This window comes from Pogona vitticeps, chromosome 3 (assembly GCF_051106095.1).
Source record: "Pogona vitticeps strain Pit_001003342236 chromosome 3, PviZW2.1, whole genome shotgun sequence".
Taxonomy (NCBI): Eukaryota; Metazoa; Chordata; class Lepidosauria; order Squamata; family Agamidae; genus Pogona; species Pogona vitticeps.
This window is the reverse complement of record NC_135785.1, coordinates 21,527,327-21,544,737: the sequence shown is the minus strand read 5'-3', so window position 1 is coordinate 21,544,737 and position 17,411 is coordinate 21,527,327. Positions and strand designations below refer to the sequence as shown.

At 40.0% G+C, this 17,411-nt stretch overlaps 1 protein-coding gene across 1 annotated transcript; it reads left to right on the top strand.

Annotated features, from left to right (window-relative positions):
* Positions 1-471: 471 nt before the first annotated feature.
* Positions 472-855, top strand: LOC140705550 (T-complex protein 1 subunit alpha-like). The gene has a single exon (XM_072993276.2). The coding sequence runs from the start codon at positions 472-474 to the stop codon at positions 853-855; it is 384 nt and encodes a 127-aa protein (XP_072849377.2).
* The last annotated feature ends 16,556 nt before the right edge of the window (positions 856-17,411 follow it).

Here is a 17,411-nt window from a genome sequence, read left to right as displayed (position 1 = left end):
GACATTGGTCATTGTGGTGTCTGCCCAGGTCATGAATATTAATATATTATCTGCATGGACCAATGAGAGTGCTGGAGAGACAGAGTCATGAGATATAAGAGTCTCTGCAGGAAGAGGAAGGGAGAAATTGGGAGTTAGAGAAATTTGTAGTTTGAGAGTTTTAGATTTGAAGATTGGGGGTTTTGGAGTTTGGGGTGTAGAGAGAGAGTAGACGGTGGAGAGTGGATTAAGTAGGATGTTTTGTTAAGAGTTAAAAACATTGATTGTATCTTCATCACCTATAACAATAAACAACTTCTATTTGTTTCTTTTTAAAATGACCCATTGCCTGTACCTCTATCTTTAATAATCAACCATGTTGATGTAATCAACTGGTGGCAGAAAAGAGTATTAGAATCAAAGTGTGTGGTTCCAGGAGGTGGTGCAGTTGAAGCAGCCCTTTCCATTTATCTGGAAAACTATGCAACTAGCATGGGTTCACGTGAACAGTTGGCTATTGCAGAGTTTGCAAGATCTCTTCTGGTTATCCCAAACACTTTAGCCGTCAGTGCTGCTCAAGATGCTATAGACCTTGTTGCAAAACTCAGGGCATTTCACAATGAAGCTCAAGTGAATCCAGAACACAAAAACCTGAAATGGATTGGTCTTGATTTAGTCAATGGGAAACCATGTGACAACAAGCAGGCTGGTGTATATGAACCTACTGTTGTCAAAACAAAGAGTCTGAAATTTGCAACAGAAGCTGCAATTACTATCCTTCGAATTGATGACCTTATTAAACTGCAGCCTGAAAGTAAAGGTGATAAAGGAGGGAGCTACGAAGATGCAGTTCACTCTGGAGAAATCGAAGACTAGTATTTTATTTAACCATTCCTATAACATTCTTTCTAATGTTGTATTTAGTAATGTATGTTTAGAGAAAAGATGATTTTTGCTGCCCTGAGTAGACTTTGTCTAGACGGACGGGGTATAAGTCTAAATAAAGTAAAGTGGCAGTGATACAACACTTGACTTGTGCCCTTTGCTTGGTGAAACAACCAAGAGACAGGCAGGAACGTGACAGTCATCATAACTCAAAAGTGCTCCCTCCCACACCCACATAGCTTCATTTCTTATAGCTCACTGTAGCCAAATCAGTCAGGGGCACATTACCTGTTCCACACCTATCAACAGCCCATGAACCCCTTTACTTTGGAAAGCAACTTGAGGAGGATGCTGAGAAGGACTACAAGAGGATTATACATCACCCTCTCCAGGCTGCAAGAACTCTGGATAATCCTGGACACCTCGGTTGTTCATTGTGACTAGAGAGATAATGCACTGCTCTTGGGGTTGGAACAAGTAAGAAAAGGCAGACCTTATTCCTGACTTGCTGCTGAACTTTGGGGCACTGAGAAGCAACAACTCTTTTTGCTGCTGTGGAGTGCTACACTGAAGCCCAAAGATGGGTCTCTGTCTCTTTTGCTAAAATAGACATGCACCCTATTAAAACATGGGTTTGCCATTGGTGAACTGGACGGCACATTTGTAGACTGTTGAGACAGCATCCAGCATTAGACTCACAGTAAAAATACAAGAGGTGGGGGTGGTCTGCCAGTGGTTAGGCAAGACCAGTGCAACAACTGAAGTTAGACAAACATGTAGCCCAATGAATTCATGAGATGAACAATGATTATACAATGTATTCGCAAAGGCTTTCACGGCCGGGATCTAATGGTTGTTGTGGGTTTTTCGGGCTTCTTGGCCGTGTTCTGAAGGTGGTTCTTCCCAACGTTTTGCCAGTCTCTGTGGCCGGCATCTTCAGAGGACAGCAAACTGTTTGCTGTCCTCTGAAGTTTGCTGTCCTCTGAAGATGCCGGCCACAGAGACTGGCGAAACATTAGGAAGAAGCACCTTCAGAACACGGCCAAGAAGCTCGAAAAACCCACAACAACCAATGATTATACAACTTCAAGAGTATCCTACCAGAATAAATCTATAAATCTATAGACGCTACAGGGGAAACTGTTGTGTGTATACACACACACACACACACACACACACACACACACACACACACACACACACACACACACACACACACACACACCCTATACATCTCATTTGACATCTGTAATTCCCCATTATCTTGAAATCTGTGTAAAAACACAAAACATTTAAACATGGTAAAGTACATGTTTTTTGGTGAATTCTGTTCCGATTTATTAGAGACAACAAAGTTGAGCAGGAAAATATGGTGGACAGTGAGGATGAATGCCATTCTTTCTCTATTTTCTTTTCTGTTGTCACCACTTCACTGCACAGTATAGCTTGTTTTTTCCTCAGTTTCTTCCACCTTTGAAACTCACTTGTTCCTTCAGTTGATAGGCCTCCATTGGTTTATGAAATCTTTTAATTTTTTTTCTTATTTAGTACTCTTGTATACAAAACCTCATTAGAGCTCTTTTTATCTACAAAACACTATTAATTAAGGTTCTTTTTTCAGATGGCCTGCCACTTGTTCTGCGTGTTAGTTCGCACCTTATTAAATGGCACAAAAACTGCTTTGATTTTTCCCCCCAGTAATTTTGGTCTGAGTACAAATGTGTGACAATAATTGTTTAATCATCCTTTGTACACAGCAAAACTTCACTTTTGGTTTCCAGTTTTGTCTTTGATCCAGCTTTGAAAAGTTTTGTTTTAAAATGATTACAGTTTTTAAAAACACTGAGTGATTAACCATTAATTTATAATTAAGACTACTGAAGAACAAGAGAGTGATAAATTGGAGTAATAGAGCTGTATGTGCTTCATTAATTAAACATTGGCAGAAAATAAGAACAATTGTGCATGATATGAATCATTAAATTTTCCTGTGGGTAGAAACATGCTGCTTCAGTTCACATGGACTCCACATGAGTCAGTCAAAATTCTGAATGAAAAATAAAATTAATACAGTGGTGCCTCGCATTACGACATTAATTCGCTCCAGCGAAATCACTGTAGAACGAAAATGACATAATGCGAAAATAAAAAGCCAATTGAAACACATTGAAACCCCTTCAATACGTTCCAATAGGCTGGAAACTCACCGTCCAGCGAAGATCCTACATAGGGTGGCCATTTTCGGTGGCTGTCTTGCGAGGAATCTATCCCAGAAAACAGGGGGGAGCAATTTTATTTAGCCGGTGGCCATTTTGAAACCGCCGATCAGCTGTCCGAAGATTGTCATTTTGCAAAGAATCAGTTCCCGAAGCGGGGAACTGATAATTGCAAAGCGAAAAAAACCCATTCAGACCATTGTTTCGCAATCGCAATTGAGATCGCAAAAAGATCGTTGTAATGCAGTTTTGTCGTAATGCGGGGCAATCGTAAAGCGAGGCACCACTGTACAATCTTAGTTTTGAATTCTTGTGTTTATTTGTTCATTATTGTTCTTTAATGAGGGGCATGTGTGCAGATGATGGAATTAGCACGCCTTGTATTTTGTAGAGATGTACACAGCCTTTGGAGAAAAGTCTCCAAATAAAGTGAAGCAGGGATATTTGTATGTTATCTGAGTGCATCCAGGGCAGTTCAAGGAGCTCAAGGTTGTGCTTGATCTGCTTGGGGCACCATTACAAATCATTATAGTTTACTCTGGCATTTTGGGGGTTACGGTTGTGGCAAAGGAAGGAAAACCCAATGAAAGCCAAGAGCTCTCCTGGGTACTGCCATTGCTGTGCTTGGAGAGGGCTCGAATCGAGCCCATGAGACCTTACTTGCTTACTTATTCTCCAACCAACCAACATTCTGCATCTAGGCATGACAAGCAGAAGGTAAATTCTTGATTATTACACTAGCCACTTCCTAGATTTTTTTGCCTTTTCTTTTAGATAGTTACGCCGAGTCATTAAGACTCTCAGCACTGTGTGCATGTTTGAATGTGGGATAGACTCTTCTATTTGGGCTTTTGATTCAGTAGGTCAAAGTTGAGCTAGGGATTATTCAGACCTATGTTGTGACTTTCAAAATCCCTATCTTCTTAGACCCTGCTCAGTTCCGTATTGACTACTAGATCTCGATCTCTCTGTGTCTCTGTCTGTCAGTCAGTCTGTCTGTCTGTCTGTCTCTCTCTCTCTCTCTCTCTCTCTCTCTGTGTGTGTGTGTGTGTGAGTAAGAGGGAGGGAGAGAGCAAGGGAGAGAGAGAGAGAGAAAAAAAGGTGTCCTGTTGCATCCAATCCAGTCTCTTAAATTCTTTGGTCAGTAATTCTTCCTGAATCTCATTTCCAATTTAGTTTACCTGCAGTGACCACCTATAATAATCTGTCACTTTCATTTGTCATTATGTGGCCAAAGTACTATAGCTTTCTGTATGTTGTAAGTTTTATGATTTCTTGGTCTTTTTTTCTTTCTCCTTGGCACTTCTTCATTGGTTATCACCTCAGTGCAAGAAATTCTAACCATCCTGTGTTTAACTCAATTTTCCAAAGGTTCTGTCTTCCTCATAGTTGTCCTTATTAAAGGTAATGACTCCATGCTATATTGTAGAACCAAGAATTTTTATTTCAGCCAATTCCAACATAATTTGCGCTTTCATTTTGGATCTTTAACTGCTTTTATTGGGCTGCTTCCTTTTTAATCATTACCACGAGTTTGATTTTATTAACATTGATTTTACCAGGAAATCCTTGCAGTTCATTTAAATCCTCAGCCAGTAATACTGTACTGTCTGCATAGGATGTTGTTGATAACCTCTCCACTGACATTGATAACACCATTTGAATCAGCAAGTGCTGAAGTATTCTTCTGTGAATCTTTACATCTCCTGCCACCTGATTTTGCACTTTCACTATAGTACTTGTTTCTAGGATAGACTGGCAATTGTACAAATTATCTCTTGAATGAAGAGTTTTGTTTATCAAGAACTCCATCAGTTTGCCATTTTTGGCAAAGTCTCCCAAATGCTTTCAGCATTCATGTCATTATTACTACTCTTCCTAAGTACATATAGGCAGAATAGTGTTTGTCTTGTTGCAATTCCTCCTCCAAGTACTTTTTTTTTGCCTCCTGCCCATTCTTTGTACTTCCTGTAAATTCTGCCATGCATTCTCTTTAAGAAAACCCTGTGCAAATGTCTCATCAAGCTTATCATTCTGTAGTTACTATCAGCTTTGGCATTTTCCTTTTTTGAACAATGAAGGTCGATCTCAGACACATTTCAGGCACAATGCCTATTTTGTAAATTTATTTAAGAGAGTAACTGAAATGCCTAAGATCTCATCTTTTATTCACTTTAATACTATGATAAAAACATATTTAGAGTTCAAGGACTTTGACACTGGCCAACATCCTGTTACTTACGTAACTCCCATGAAATATTGGTTCAGCCCAAAAGGACAGGACTAAGAAAGAGCAGGGCTGTGAGTAAAAGATTTGAATCAGAAAGAGCAGGATTGCTGAAGAGGTATAATTCCTATATGTGTTTGTTGGAGGGGTGAATCTACATAGTGTATTCACATGTATTCAATTGATATTTTATTGAAGAGTCTGCATGTAGAGCTAAATTGTCTATATTATGGGTACCCACCACAGTTGAGGAAGATGTCTTGGATTTTGGTCTGAATTTGAATTCAAAGGGACACTTGAACTTTGCAAGTCTACAATTTCTGTCCTGGCACTGTTCCCGTGGACTTGGGTGCACAAATTGTAGCATTTTGTCGTGGTTATAATTGCTCGTGTTGTCTGTTATATAACTGTGAATAAGAAAGGACTAATTTTGTGAAACTGTGTTTGCAATGTTTTTAGTAGATATTTAAACAAAGAGCCCCATAGAACTCAGAAGTGTTACACTTAACATAGTAAATCACACGAAAGTAGGCTCATTGAATCAGTGACAGTCTAGTAAGTCAACTGATCTCTAAGTTCCATTGATTCTCATGGACCTCCTAATGTCAATTTACTAGGCCAGTCACATTTAAGAGAAGGCCTGTTTGAATCAATGGAACTTACAGAGGAGGTGACTCACCAAATCCCCATTGCTTCAGTGGGCCCACTCTAGGGTGATTACTAAACTAAGCAGGATTTTGGCCATTGTTCACTAACCATTTTGCATTTCAGATTTGGGATTTGTGCATTTCACCATCTGGTACAATAAATTCCCTTGATTTGTTATCTTCAAAGAGCTCTTTTGAAACAGCCCTGCAAGCGGTCCAAATTAATCCGGCTCCAATTGCAAATAGCTTGCATTTGGTAAAAGGGGTCTGGTTGAGCCCACACACAAGTCTTCAGAATCAGTTTTTTCATAATGGGCTGTGCTGCAATGCCAAAGGGTAGATGGATCAGAGAAGCAGGTTCATTGGCATCCTATGCAAATCTCTCTGTCCACAGGGAGACTTGTGTTTCATATGCCACCTTGATGGCAAATGCGACCCTCTTGCTCATTGATGTTGAAGATTTCTACCATCCAATGGGCAAAGCTTACTTTGCTGCCAATCACCTTGGTGCCTGAGCATCTTTGTCGCCCCATCGCCCAGCTTCAAATTGCAGAGCAAATATCTTTCCTTTGCAGGCAAATCTGATGTTGCTGAAGAAGACTAGAGTCTGCTCTGCTGCCTTTTGCCTCAGTGCCCTGATGGGGCAAGAACTTTGCTGCTGCCAACTACCTCAGTGCCTGATGTGGCCCAAAAGTCTGCTTTCCTGCTGCCAACTTCCTCAGTGCCTGATGGGACCCAAAAGTCTGCTGTGCTGCCAAATACCTCCTTGCTTCTAGCCCTCCTGAGGGCAAACTCTATTTCATTGGCAAATGTAATGTTGTGCTGAGCTGAAGACAAATTCAATGCCTCATGCATGCCTGTGCCAAATGGACTTCTCGTTCTGCTGGGGCTAAATATCACTCCCTGAATGCCATGGGCTTCTGTGCTGTGTGTAAACTCTCTTAGGGGACCAATTTGTGGGTGAATAACTTGGGAGTTCCAATATCCAATCTTCACCAAAGTTGGCAGGCGTGTTGGGGAAATACATTGGAACCTCCATTGTGATTCTGGAGTCTCTAAGTTCCTAGGGGGAGCTTTTCTGGGGGGAGTCATCTTTGTGACTATATAACTTGGGAATCTGTGATCCAATGATCACCAAACTTTCAGAGGTAGTAGAAATGCATCGGAGGAGGTCTCTATGCAAATATGGTTTCTTTAGGTTGCCAGGGGCCAGTGTTATAGCCATTTAAAGTGGAGACAAACTGACAGATCAATTCATCAATTCGTCGAAGAATATTCGTATATTCGTATTTGTTGATGAATAACAGATCAAAATGAATCATCATTTTTTTTAATTCATCCCCATTTCTATTCGTGACCCCACGGACCAGAGTACGCCAGGCCCTCCTCTTTCCCACTGCCTCCCGCAGTTTGGTCAAATTCATGTTGGTAGCTTCAATGACACTGTCCAACCATCTCATCCTCTGTCGTCCCCTTCTCCTCTTGCCTTCACACTTTTCTAGCATCAGGGTCTTTCCCAGGGAGTCTTCTCTTCTCATAAGATGGCCAAAGTATTGGAGCCTCAGCTTCAGGATCTGTCCTTCCCATAAGCACTCAGGGTTTATTTCCTTCAAAATGGATAGGTTTGTACTCCTTGCAGTCCAGGGAACTCATTGCTTTCCTCCCAAGAAGCAGGCATCTTTCAATTTTTTGGCTGCTGTCACCATCTGCAGTGATCATGGAGCCCAGGAAAGTAAAATCTGTCACTCCCTCCATATCTTCCCCTTCTATTTGCCAGGAGGTGATGGGACCAGTGGCCATGATCTTAGTTTTTTTGATGTTCAGCTTTAGACCATTCTTTGTGCTCTCCTCTTTCATCCTCATTACAAGGTTCTTTAATTCCTTCTCACTTTCTGCCATCTAAATGGTACCATCTGCATATCTGAGGTTTTTGATATTTCTTCATGCAGTCTTAATTTTGGCTTGGGATTCCTCCATTCCTGTCTTTCACATGATATATTTTGCATATAAGTTAAATAAGCAGGGAGACAATATACAGCCTTGTCATACTCCTTTTCCAATTTTGAACCAATCAATTGCTCCATATCCAGTTCTAATTGTTACTTCCTGTCCCACATATAGATTTCTCAGGAGACTGATAAGATTTTAAACTCCCATTTCTTTAAGAACTTGCCATAGTTTGCTGTGGTCCACACAGTCAAAGGCTTTTGCTTAGTCAATGAAGAAGAAGTAGATGTTTTTCTGGAACTCTCTGGCTTTTTCCACAATCCAGTGCATGTTAGCAATTTGGTCTCTAGTTCTTCTATCGCTTCAAAATCCAGCTAGTACTTTTGGAAGTTCTAGATCCACATACTGCTGAAGCCTACCTTGTAGGATTTTGATCATAACCTTGCTAGCGTGTGAAATGAGTGTAATTGAACAGTAGGTGGAGCATTCTTTGGCACTGCCCTTCTTTGCGATTCAGATGTAGACTGATCTTTTCCTGTCCTCTGGCCACTGCTGAGTTTTCCAAACTTGCTGGCATATTGAGTGTAGCACCTTAACAGTGCCATCTTTTAAGATTTTAAATAGTTCAACTGGAATACCATCACCTCCACTGGCCTTGTTGTTAGCCAGGCTTTCTAAGGCCCACTTGACTTTACTTTCCAGGATGCCTGGCTCAAGTTCAGTAACCACACTATCTGGGTTGTCTGGGACTTTCAGATATTTCTGGTATAATTCCTCTCTGTATTCTTGCTACTTCTTCTTGATGTTTTCTTCCGTAAGGTCCCTACCATTGTTGTCCTTTATCATGTCCATCTTTCCACACAATGTTCCTTTAATACCTCCAATTTTCTTGAACAGATCTCTGTTTTTTCTCTTTCTATTATTTTCCTCTATTTCTCTGCACTTCTCATTTAAGAAGGCCCTCTTGTCTCTCCTTGCTATGCTTTGGAGGAAGAAATAGCTGTTCCCAAAAGGCCTCACCTAGAATTTTTCCATAACATAGCCTGCCCTTCTAGAATGCCACTTTGAAGTCTGACCTGCAACTATAGTGTGTGTGAAATGTGTATTTTGATAAACTCAGACTAAAGATAGCTGAATTTGTTTGAAATAAATAATGTTATTTTTGGTTTCCTATTGTCATGGTTGAGAATATTTAGGTTATAATGTGAAATGAAGATGAGATATGTAGTTGTGAACAATGTAAAATGGATTCCATATTGATTCTGTGTAAGAATATTTTTGTATGATGGGAATGTTATTCCAGGGGACTGGAATTTCCTATAGGCCAGTACAGGCCGATACAAGATAAGAAAACCGGACACTTGTTATGGCGGAGAAGACAATAGAAGGAGAAAAACAACACCTGTTTCTCATGAGAAGGAGGGGACTACTTCTACCACTTTACGCCATGATTGGATAACAGTGCAGGAGATGAAGAAGACAGGAGGAGCCTAGAAGATAGAAAAACTTTTGCCATGTGCAGTGTTCCATCTTGTTCCTATTTTTCCCCTTGATGGAATCAGAGGTTTTTCTAGGTCTTTTTTCCTGCTGTCCCAAAAGACTAGGGAAGATGTAGACAGTTAAAGAAAGAGGAGAAGGGGGGGGGGGCTTTATGCCTTTTACCTACCCCAAGGAAGCTTTTAGAGATTTTTAGAGCTTTTGTAATCAAAAGGAAATTAGTTGCCTTGATTGTAATTGTAACAAGCCTTGAAAATGCTTTATGGCTATGCTTTTGCATCAACCTGACTTTATTCTGTAAGTCTATATTTTTTCAATAAAAAGATCAATCATAAAACTTTTGGTCTCTTGAACAGTGAAGCCTGTCTTAGCCATTCCCAGAGGGAGAGGCAAGGCCACATTAAGCTACTGAGTCCTACCTAATTGAGCCAAGTAGATTTTAGGACTACAAAGCTCATGTGTAACTTCCTGCTGAACTTTATTAAGTTTAAGCAAGTATCTTTTTAGGGCAGACTTGTACGAAGGAGTTTGTTGTACACCCTGGCTGAGGTCACCAGGACTCAACCCAGCTGATTAGGGGTACTCAGGCTCCCAATTACTCTCTGTCCGCCGACCATGTTCTCCTTAACAGGAAGCTGGATTGTGACACCTATTTTTGTCACCTGAAGAACCAGAATTGAGTATTGTGTATCAGGCATTTGAAGAAATAGGTCATCTCCTTGAAAGCTCATGCCAAATGAAACTTGTTTATTCAAAAGTGCCTTAATACAGTCGTGCCCCGCTTTACGATTACCCCGCATTATGACAAATCCACTTCACGATGATGTTTTTGGTCTAAATAGGGTGTTTTTGCTTTGCGATGATCAGTTCCCTGCTTCGGGAACCGATTATTTGCAAAACGATGTTTTTTTTAACAGCTGATCGGCAGTTTCAAAATGGCCACCTGGTAATTAAAATGGCTCCCCACTGTGTTTAGGGATGGATTCCTCGCTATACAAGCACCGAAAATGGCTGTCATATGGAGGATCTTCGCTGGATGGTGAGTTTTTAGCCCATTGGAATGCATTGAATGATTTTCAATGCGTTTCAATGGCCTTTTTATTTCCGCTTTACGATGTTTTCGCTTAACAGCGATTTTCCTGGAATGGATTATCGCCGTTAAGCGAGGCACCACTGTATTCTTCTCCTCCTCCTCCTTCTTCTTTGTTTCAATAAACTCAAACAGCTACCTTTCTTGGGGAAGCTTGTTTTGTTTGTTTTGATTTATTTTTAATTAAAAACTGCTGGGTAGCTCAATTGTATAGGTTTCACATTGTTCACTTAGCCACAGTGTCCAGAAAGCATCACAATGCCCAAAGTATTCACACTGAGTAAGGAGACGGAACTGACCAAATCAAGCAAAACATTAACAGAGCTAGTGTCCATGTGGCAGAAGATGATTAACTCTCCAGTATTTTCTAATGACGCTGATGCCAGAATGATCAGAAAAGCCGTGGAAGGATTGGCCATTTTTAAAGTTTTATTTCCCACAATACCAGAGAAGGTACTTTGGTTACTGATGTGGGATAAAAGGAGATTTAGCTGCAGTCTCCTTAGCAAAAGAGGAATGAAAAATACATTGAGGATAAAGAAAATTAAATAGGATCCTGCAACATTTGCTTTTACTGACCGTTTTGCACGTGGCACAAGGATGGAAAGACTGAAAAGTAAACTTCAGATGCGAGCACAAGAGGGAATCTAGCCCATCTAGGAGAATGAAAACTCTGATTCCAAACCTCCACTGCCTTGTGGCTATATCCACTGATGGAAAAGGCTTCAGGAGTTAACCTCAAGGCAAAATCTGGAGCCGGTGTCCCGAGGCAGTTCATGTTGTTCTGGCAACTCCTGCGACATCGCTGGAGCCAGTTGTATTGGCTCTTGCCTTTCCATTGGACTATTTCAGTGATGTGGAGAAGGGGGATTTGCTGCTTGGGTAACAGCCTATCCTCCATATTATTTTACACAGGCTTCATGCTCTGGAGAGGACACTCAGCTTTGCATACAGCGTCGAAGTCCTCCATACAGAGCATGTTACCATAGTCTCTCGAGACTGAAGGATGCCTATGAGGATGAGGTTGTAGAAGTTGGGAGTTTGATTCCTCGCTATGCCTCCTTGACAAGGGCTGGATTTGATGACCACACTGCTCTGCAGTTCTATTCTTCTTCTTCTTCTTCTTCTTCTTCTTCTTCTTCTTCTTCTTCTTCTTCTTCTTCTTCTTCTTCTTCTTCTTCTTCTTCTTCTTCTTCTTCTTCTTCTTATTATTATTATTATTATTATTATTATTATTATTATTATTATTATTATTATTATTATTATTATTATTATTATTATTATTATTATTATTATTAACACCAGGCACAGTCAAAATTATAAAAACATTGGCTGGATTTATATAACATACAAATTCTAACTAAAAACCTAAGTTTCTGTTCAATTTTAACAATTATAACCGAATCCCTCAACCCCATTTTAGCAGATAATTTTAATCTTTATGTTTGAATCTTTATTTTAAATCATATATTGTTTAACTTTTCTCCTAATATTTAACTTATTCTGTTTTTAAATTATGTGAATTTTAATGTTGCAAGCCACTTTGGGTCCCTTGTTGGGAGAAATGCCGCATATAAGTAAAACTAAAAAAAAAAAAAAAATTGGCAGAGTATGTATGCTGTTTGTAACATTGTCATTTTTTTGTAGCTCTGATGGCATGATTTCTGAGATCTGCAACTGCTTATGGTACTATTTATCTATGCAGTGAATTAAAAAGCCTTAGTCCCTATCCAGGCCACAGGACTGAACCTCTTCTAATGAGTGACAACCAATATTTAGACATTCCACTAGGAAAAAGGCTATATTTCCAAATAAAGTGGTTTATTATCATGAATACCATGCACACAGTGATTATAATAATACCACACAGAATGAACAATTCAGCAGTAATTACTAATGAAATTCTAAGACAGTAAGTTCCCAACTGCTGGTTCGGTTGCTTGATCTTCTGGCTAATGGGATGGGATCAGGATGCATCAATAACAACAGAATGAAAAGAGGGCATTAACAGAACTATTAATATGGTGCATTAGAAATGATCCATCTGCTTAACACATTAGTCTTTTGAATTTTGAAAATGAAACTGTTGGGACTGCATTAAAGATGAGAGCAGGGTAGTCATAATGTCTTTACAAATTCCAGAACATTAACTCCTGGTAAAAAAGCTGCTCAGCTGTCATGCTTGACAGCCATTTGCATTGAGGCATAAAACACAGAATAAATTGGGGACTATACAATGAGCTTCTCAGGCTCCTGGACAGCTCGTGGCTGACCTTTGGAATGTGTCACCAATTACTCAAAATACTTAACAATCGTTTTACAGCACATTCTTCAGATACGCTATCTCCACTAAAGATCTATGTTCTGACTACAATTATTTCCCAACACTGTTCAACCATGAAATGCCAGATTGCAGGAAGATAATTCAAATTAAAAACTCTGCCTCTGTTCAATCAACAGGATCTCACTCTTCTTCGTTGATGTAAAAACAATTGCACTTCAAATGTTACTTGAACGCATAGAGAAAGGGATAGGACTTTACATATGACTGCCATCCGTGCTTTCATCAGTTCAGAAGAACCTCTTTGTAACACATTTGTACTCTCTCCATGCAGTCTGAAGCCTTTACCAAGCATGGATGACTGGACACATAAGATAGGGTCAAGGCTAGATGGAAATTAGATTTTCCCTTCTCTTTTAGAAAGGTGCTTTATTTTGTAGCTTCATAGCCATTGTGTTGCTTCATCATTTCATAACTGTTTTACAGGTTTACACAATTTAATAGGCAAATCTTCACTGGTGTTTCTTTTCACTTAAAACTGGAAAATCACAAGATTTCAAAATGCACCTTCATATTTAATTCATATTGATTTCCCTGTGCAGTGAGTTAAAATGGGAGTCGTAGCCCCCCCCCCCGCTTTGCAATTCTTGCATCATTTGATGGAGCTCCATGTTACATACAGCACTGATGTTACCTGTCTGTCATGGGTTTGGAGGGAAAGTTCCATCCTATGGGGAGTGGAAGGCGGGACATCAGGAGGAGGGGCTGTACTGTATATATATATGGAGAAGCAGGAGAAGCTGGAGAAGAGCTGAGAGAAGAAGCTTGAGTGGGAGTCTGTGTGTCAGACAGGGTACTACTGTGTGTCAGTCAGTACCAACCTGATAGGTTCAGGTGTCTGTATGGTTAGCCAGGACTGATAGGTTCAGGGTCTGTGCTTCAAGTTAAGTGTTCTGTGTGAACCAAACTGTGTGTATGTATGATTGAGACTAAGCCACGTTACTGTATCTTATTCACTTGATCATTTTATTTTCCCTGTGTGTTATTTAAATAAACCTTATTCCTTTGTTAGTTAAAAATCCATCCCTGGTCTGTGTGACTTCTTATAGGGAATGGTTGGTGGCAGCTTAGTGAAACTGTGGCATATCCCAGTAGGTCTGGGGTTGTCACACTCCAAATGTTGGTTGAGCTGCTTATGTTAAACCCCTTTAGAGTTGTAGCTAAGGTATTTTCCACATTTCTGCATTTGTGTAGCATCTCCACAAAGGTTGACACATTGGTAGTGTGCAGTAGGACTAGAGCATCTGTGGGGGATTGGTTCCAAGGCCCCCATGGATGCTGGAAAGTGCAGATATAGAAACACTATATGCAGGATAGTTTCTGGTTCCCTCTCATGGCCAGTGTTGGTAATATCCATTGGAAAGGTGTATTTCTGGAGGTTTTTAAATTTAATATTTTCAGGAAGCACGTAAATGAAACTACAGGCATTGAACCTGCAGATACAGCGGTTCTACCTTATAGGCAACAGCAGCTGAAATCTAGCAGTAAGTCACAATTACAGTAGGCCCATTTGAGTCAACAGTACCTATTGACCAGTTAACTTACCATATCTCCATTGATTCAGTAGGACTACTCTACCTGTGATTCTAGTCACTATTGGATTCTAGTCACTATTTGTATTAGGGATCTGTTGTTGTCACCAAATCATAAAAGATTCAGAATTGACCTTTAGGCAGAGAAAAGTGTGGTGAACAGGGAGATACAGCAAGGTGAGAATTTTACCAGTCCTCTTTCCTACTCATGTCTCCTATGGATTGGGGAAAAACTATTGAGGAAGATGAAGGTAAAGATGTAAGGCTCAGGAAAAAAGACAAATCTAAAATATCACCCAGGCAAAGCAAATAAAAACAAAGCAAAACAAAAAAACCTGAATTGTCAAAGGTCTGAGATAAATAAATGCAGAAGTTTCTGACAGGCTCAGAAAAGAGGAGGTGAAAATGAAGCAAGAGATGAAGCAGAGGCGAGGCACAAATACATGGCATGCAAAAAAGTTCTTTTCTCTTCTTTATTTTGTTAACATGGAACACATACAAACTGCTTTCTTGCTAACACAAAAGTGAAATGATTAAGAGGCGAAGAAGCTATTATTATCCTTCAGAGTTCCTCCCAAATCATTTCATTGGAAGATAAAGAGGACATGGGAAAAGTAGACCCAATTAACGAGATCCTTTAGAAATAGAACTTTTCAGGCAATGTCAGGCATTATTCCATTGTCAGATATTCCCGTCAGTGACAGCACCTGCTTGCTGTCACTCAGTTATGACTGGCTTGCTCTTCAGCTTTATCCCTCTGGCTGTTTTCCTTTAAGGAGAAGTTCCCAGACATAGTGACAAAGCTAGGCATGTAGAATATTGGAACAGGGTGAGAACTAGTGAAAGGAAACATCTTTAGCCTTTTTTATAGAATGCAGCTTCATTTTCCAAATGCTACATTACCGTTATTGATGCACGCCCTGTCCAGAGAAATGTGTAAATACAGGCTAAGTCAAGACTATTTGTGTGGTTTCAAAGAAACTAGAGGGTGGGCTGAAGCATAGCTGCAACTGAATGTCAAGAAGACAAAACCTGAAAAAGTTAACAATTTTGTATATCGTGATTCAACAATCAATCCAAATGGACAGTGCTGTCAAGAATCAGAAGGCTGAGGCTAGGAGGGGGAGCAATGAAGGAATGAGAAAAGATTATCAATTGTAAGGAGGTGTTATTGGAAACCAAGACCAAGATCATCCACATGATCATATTTATGGTCACCATGTGTGGGTGTAAGACCTGGACAGTTAAGAAAGCCGACAGGAAGAAAATTCTTTGTTTGAAATATGCTGCTAAGGGAGAGCTTTGTGGATAACCTGGGCCGCCAGAAAAATGAACAAGTGGGTCCTAGATCAAGTCAAGCTTGAGGCAAATGCATTGAAACTGAGGTTGGTTACTTTGGGCACACCATGAGAAGGCAAGATTCTCTGTAAGTCACATAAATGCTGGGAAAGGTGGAAGGCAGCAGGAAAAGAGGAAGACCACATATGGAATGGATTGAATCTCTAAAGGAAGCCACAGGCTCAAGTGTGCAAGAGCTGAGCAGGGCTGTTGAGGATTGGACATTTTGGAGATCTCTGATTTCTGGGGTTGCCATAAGTTGAGGTTGATTTGACAGTACACAATAACAACAAAAACAACAAATGTGGGTCTTTCATTGCTGTAGCATATTATCTGGGCTTTGCACTCTCAACTTTTCTTTAATTTAATATTTTTTAAAAGTTACAGGTAGTTACCACTAAAACCGAGTATGTAAATGTTCACAGATGCATGTCTCCATTCCTGTACAGATTTCACTTAAAGATGTTACGGTTTGTCTTCCTCGTTTGGTTTATCTGTTGGTGATGCTGTAGTGGCATTCCTGCCAAAGTTCTTCAAAAGTGTATCCTGCTTTTCCTTCCTTTCTTTTCTCTGCTTTTCTTTTCTCTGTACCTTCTCTGTCTGGAGGTAATAATTTTGATGGCAGTGTATAACTTCCCCCCCACACACACACACCTGTCAAGTCATAATCATTTCCTTTTCTCCATTTATGATTGTCCTTTTTGTCATTCTAGACATCCAGAAGCACACACCAATATCAGCAAGGACTGGACTAGAGGGGCACAAGGAGAATCAAGGATTTGTTTGCTCCTGTTTGGGCACAAATTGAATCAGAAGGCCGGTGTCTACCTCTGATTTCCATCAACTTTTCTTTGGTCATTGGAGTCTCATATTTGACCACAAAACACTTCTTATTCCTTATTGGATCCAAATCACATCTGAAAGAATCTCACAGTCCTAAAATAGACTATTTTCTACTTCCTAATAAACATATAGAAACAAGGTGTGTTACTTCCATTTCTATTTGTCATAGAAATGAACACTTCTACTTCTTTGTACTACTGTTCCCAGCATCCACAGCTAGCCTAGCCTCCCATAGCCATGCAGGCTGAAGAATCTGGGACTTATTGTCCCATGCTCTGTACATGGAGTGTTTTCCCTTGTCTGATCTTATTATAAGCAGAGGCATAATACATTCCGAATCACTACAGGAATACACCAGGAATGAAGGTCCTGGTAAGCTCAAGTGTGTTTTCTTTAATACTTGGATTCTTTCCTAATTCCCAGTGTGTTTTCCCCAATGCTTTCGCCTCAGTGTTGTTCAATTGATGGGGGTGAGGTGGGTGGCTGAAAGAAATGGCAAGTGAAGGGGAGGAACATCGTTAATTAAGGGTTCTTCGTAGTATGTGTTATATTTCACAGAAAAATTACACTAAATAATTATTCTGCTAGTATCGAGACAATGGCCAATCATAGGAGGAATGAGTGGGAAGTGAGGCGAAGAGGTGCCAACATTATTTGGGTTCACAGAGATCTTTAGTAAAAGTACAGTAAAATACTTAGTAATACATAACAAGGAAAATGTTGGTTAAAGTGTTGGAGTATATTCAGGATACTGGGATTTAAATTCCTACTTTTCACAAAACCCACTGACTGAGGTTGCCATTATACTGGCAAGCTGCAACAGAACGATTGTGACTTGATTTACAATCTATTTTACACTTCTATTTGGA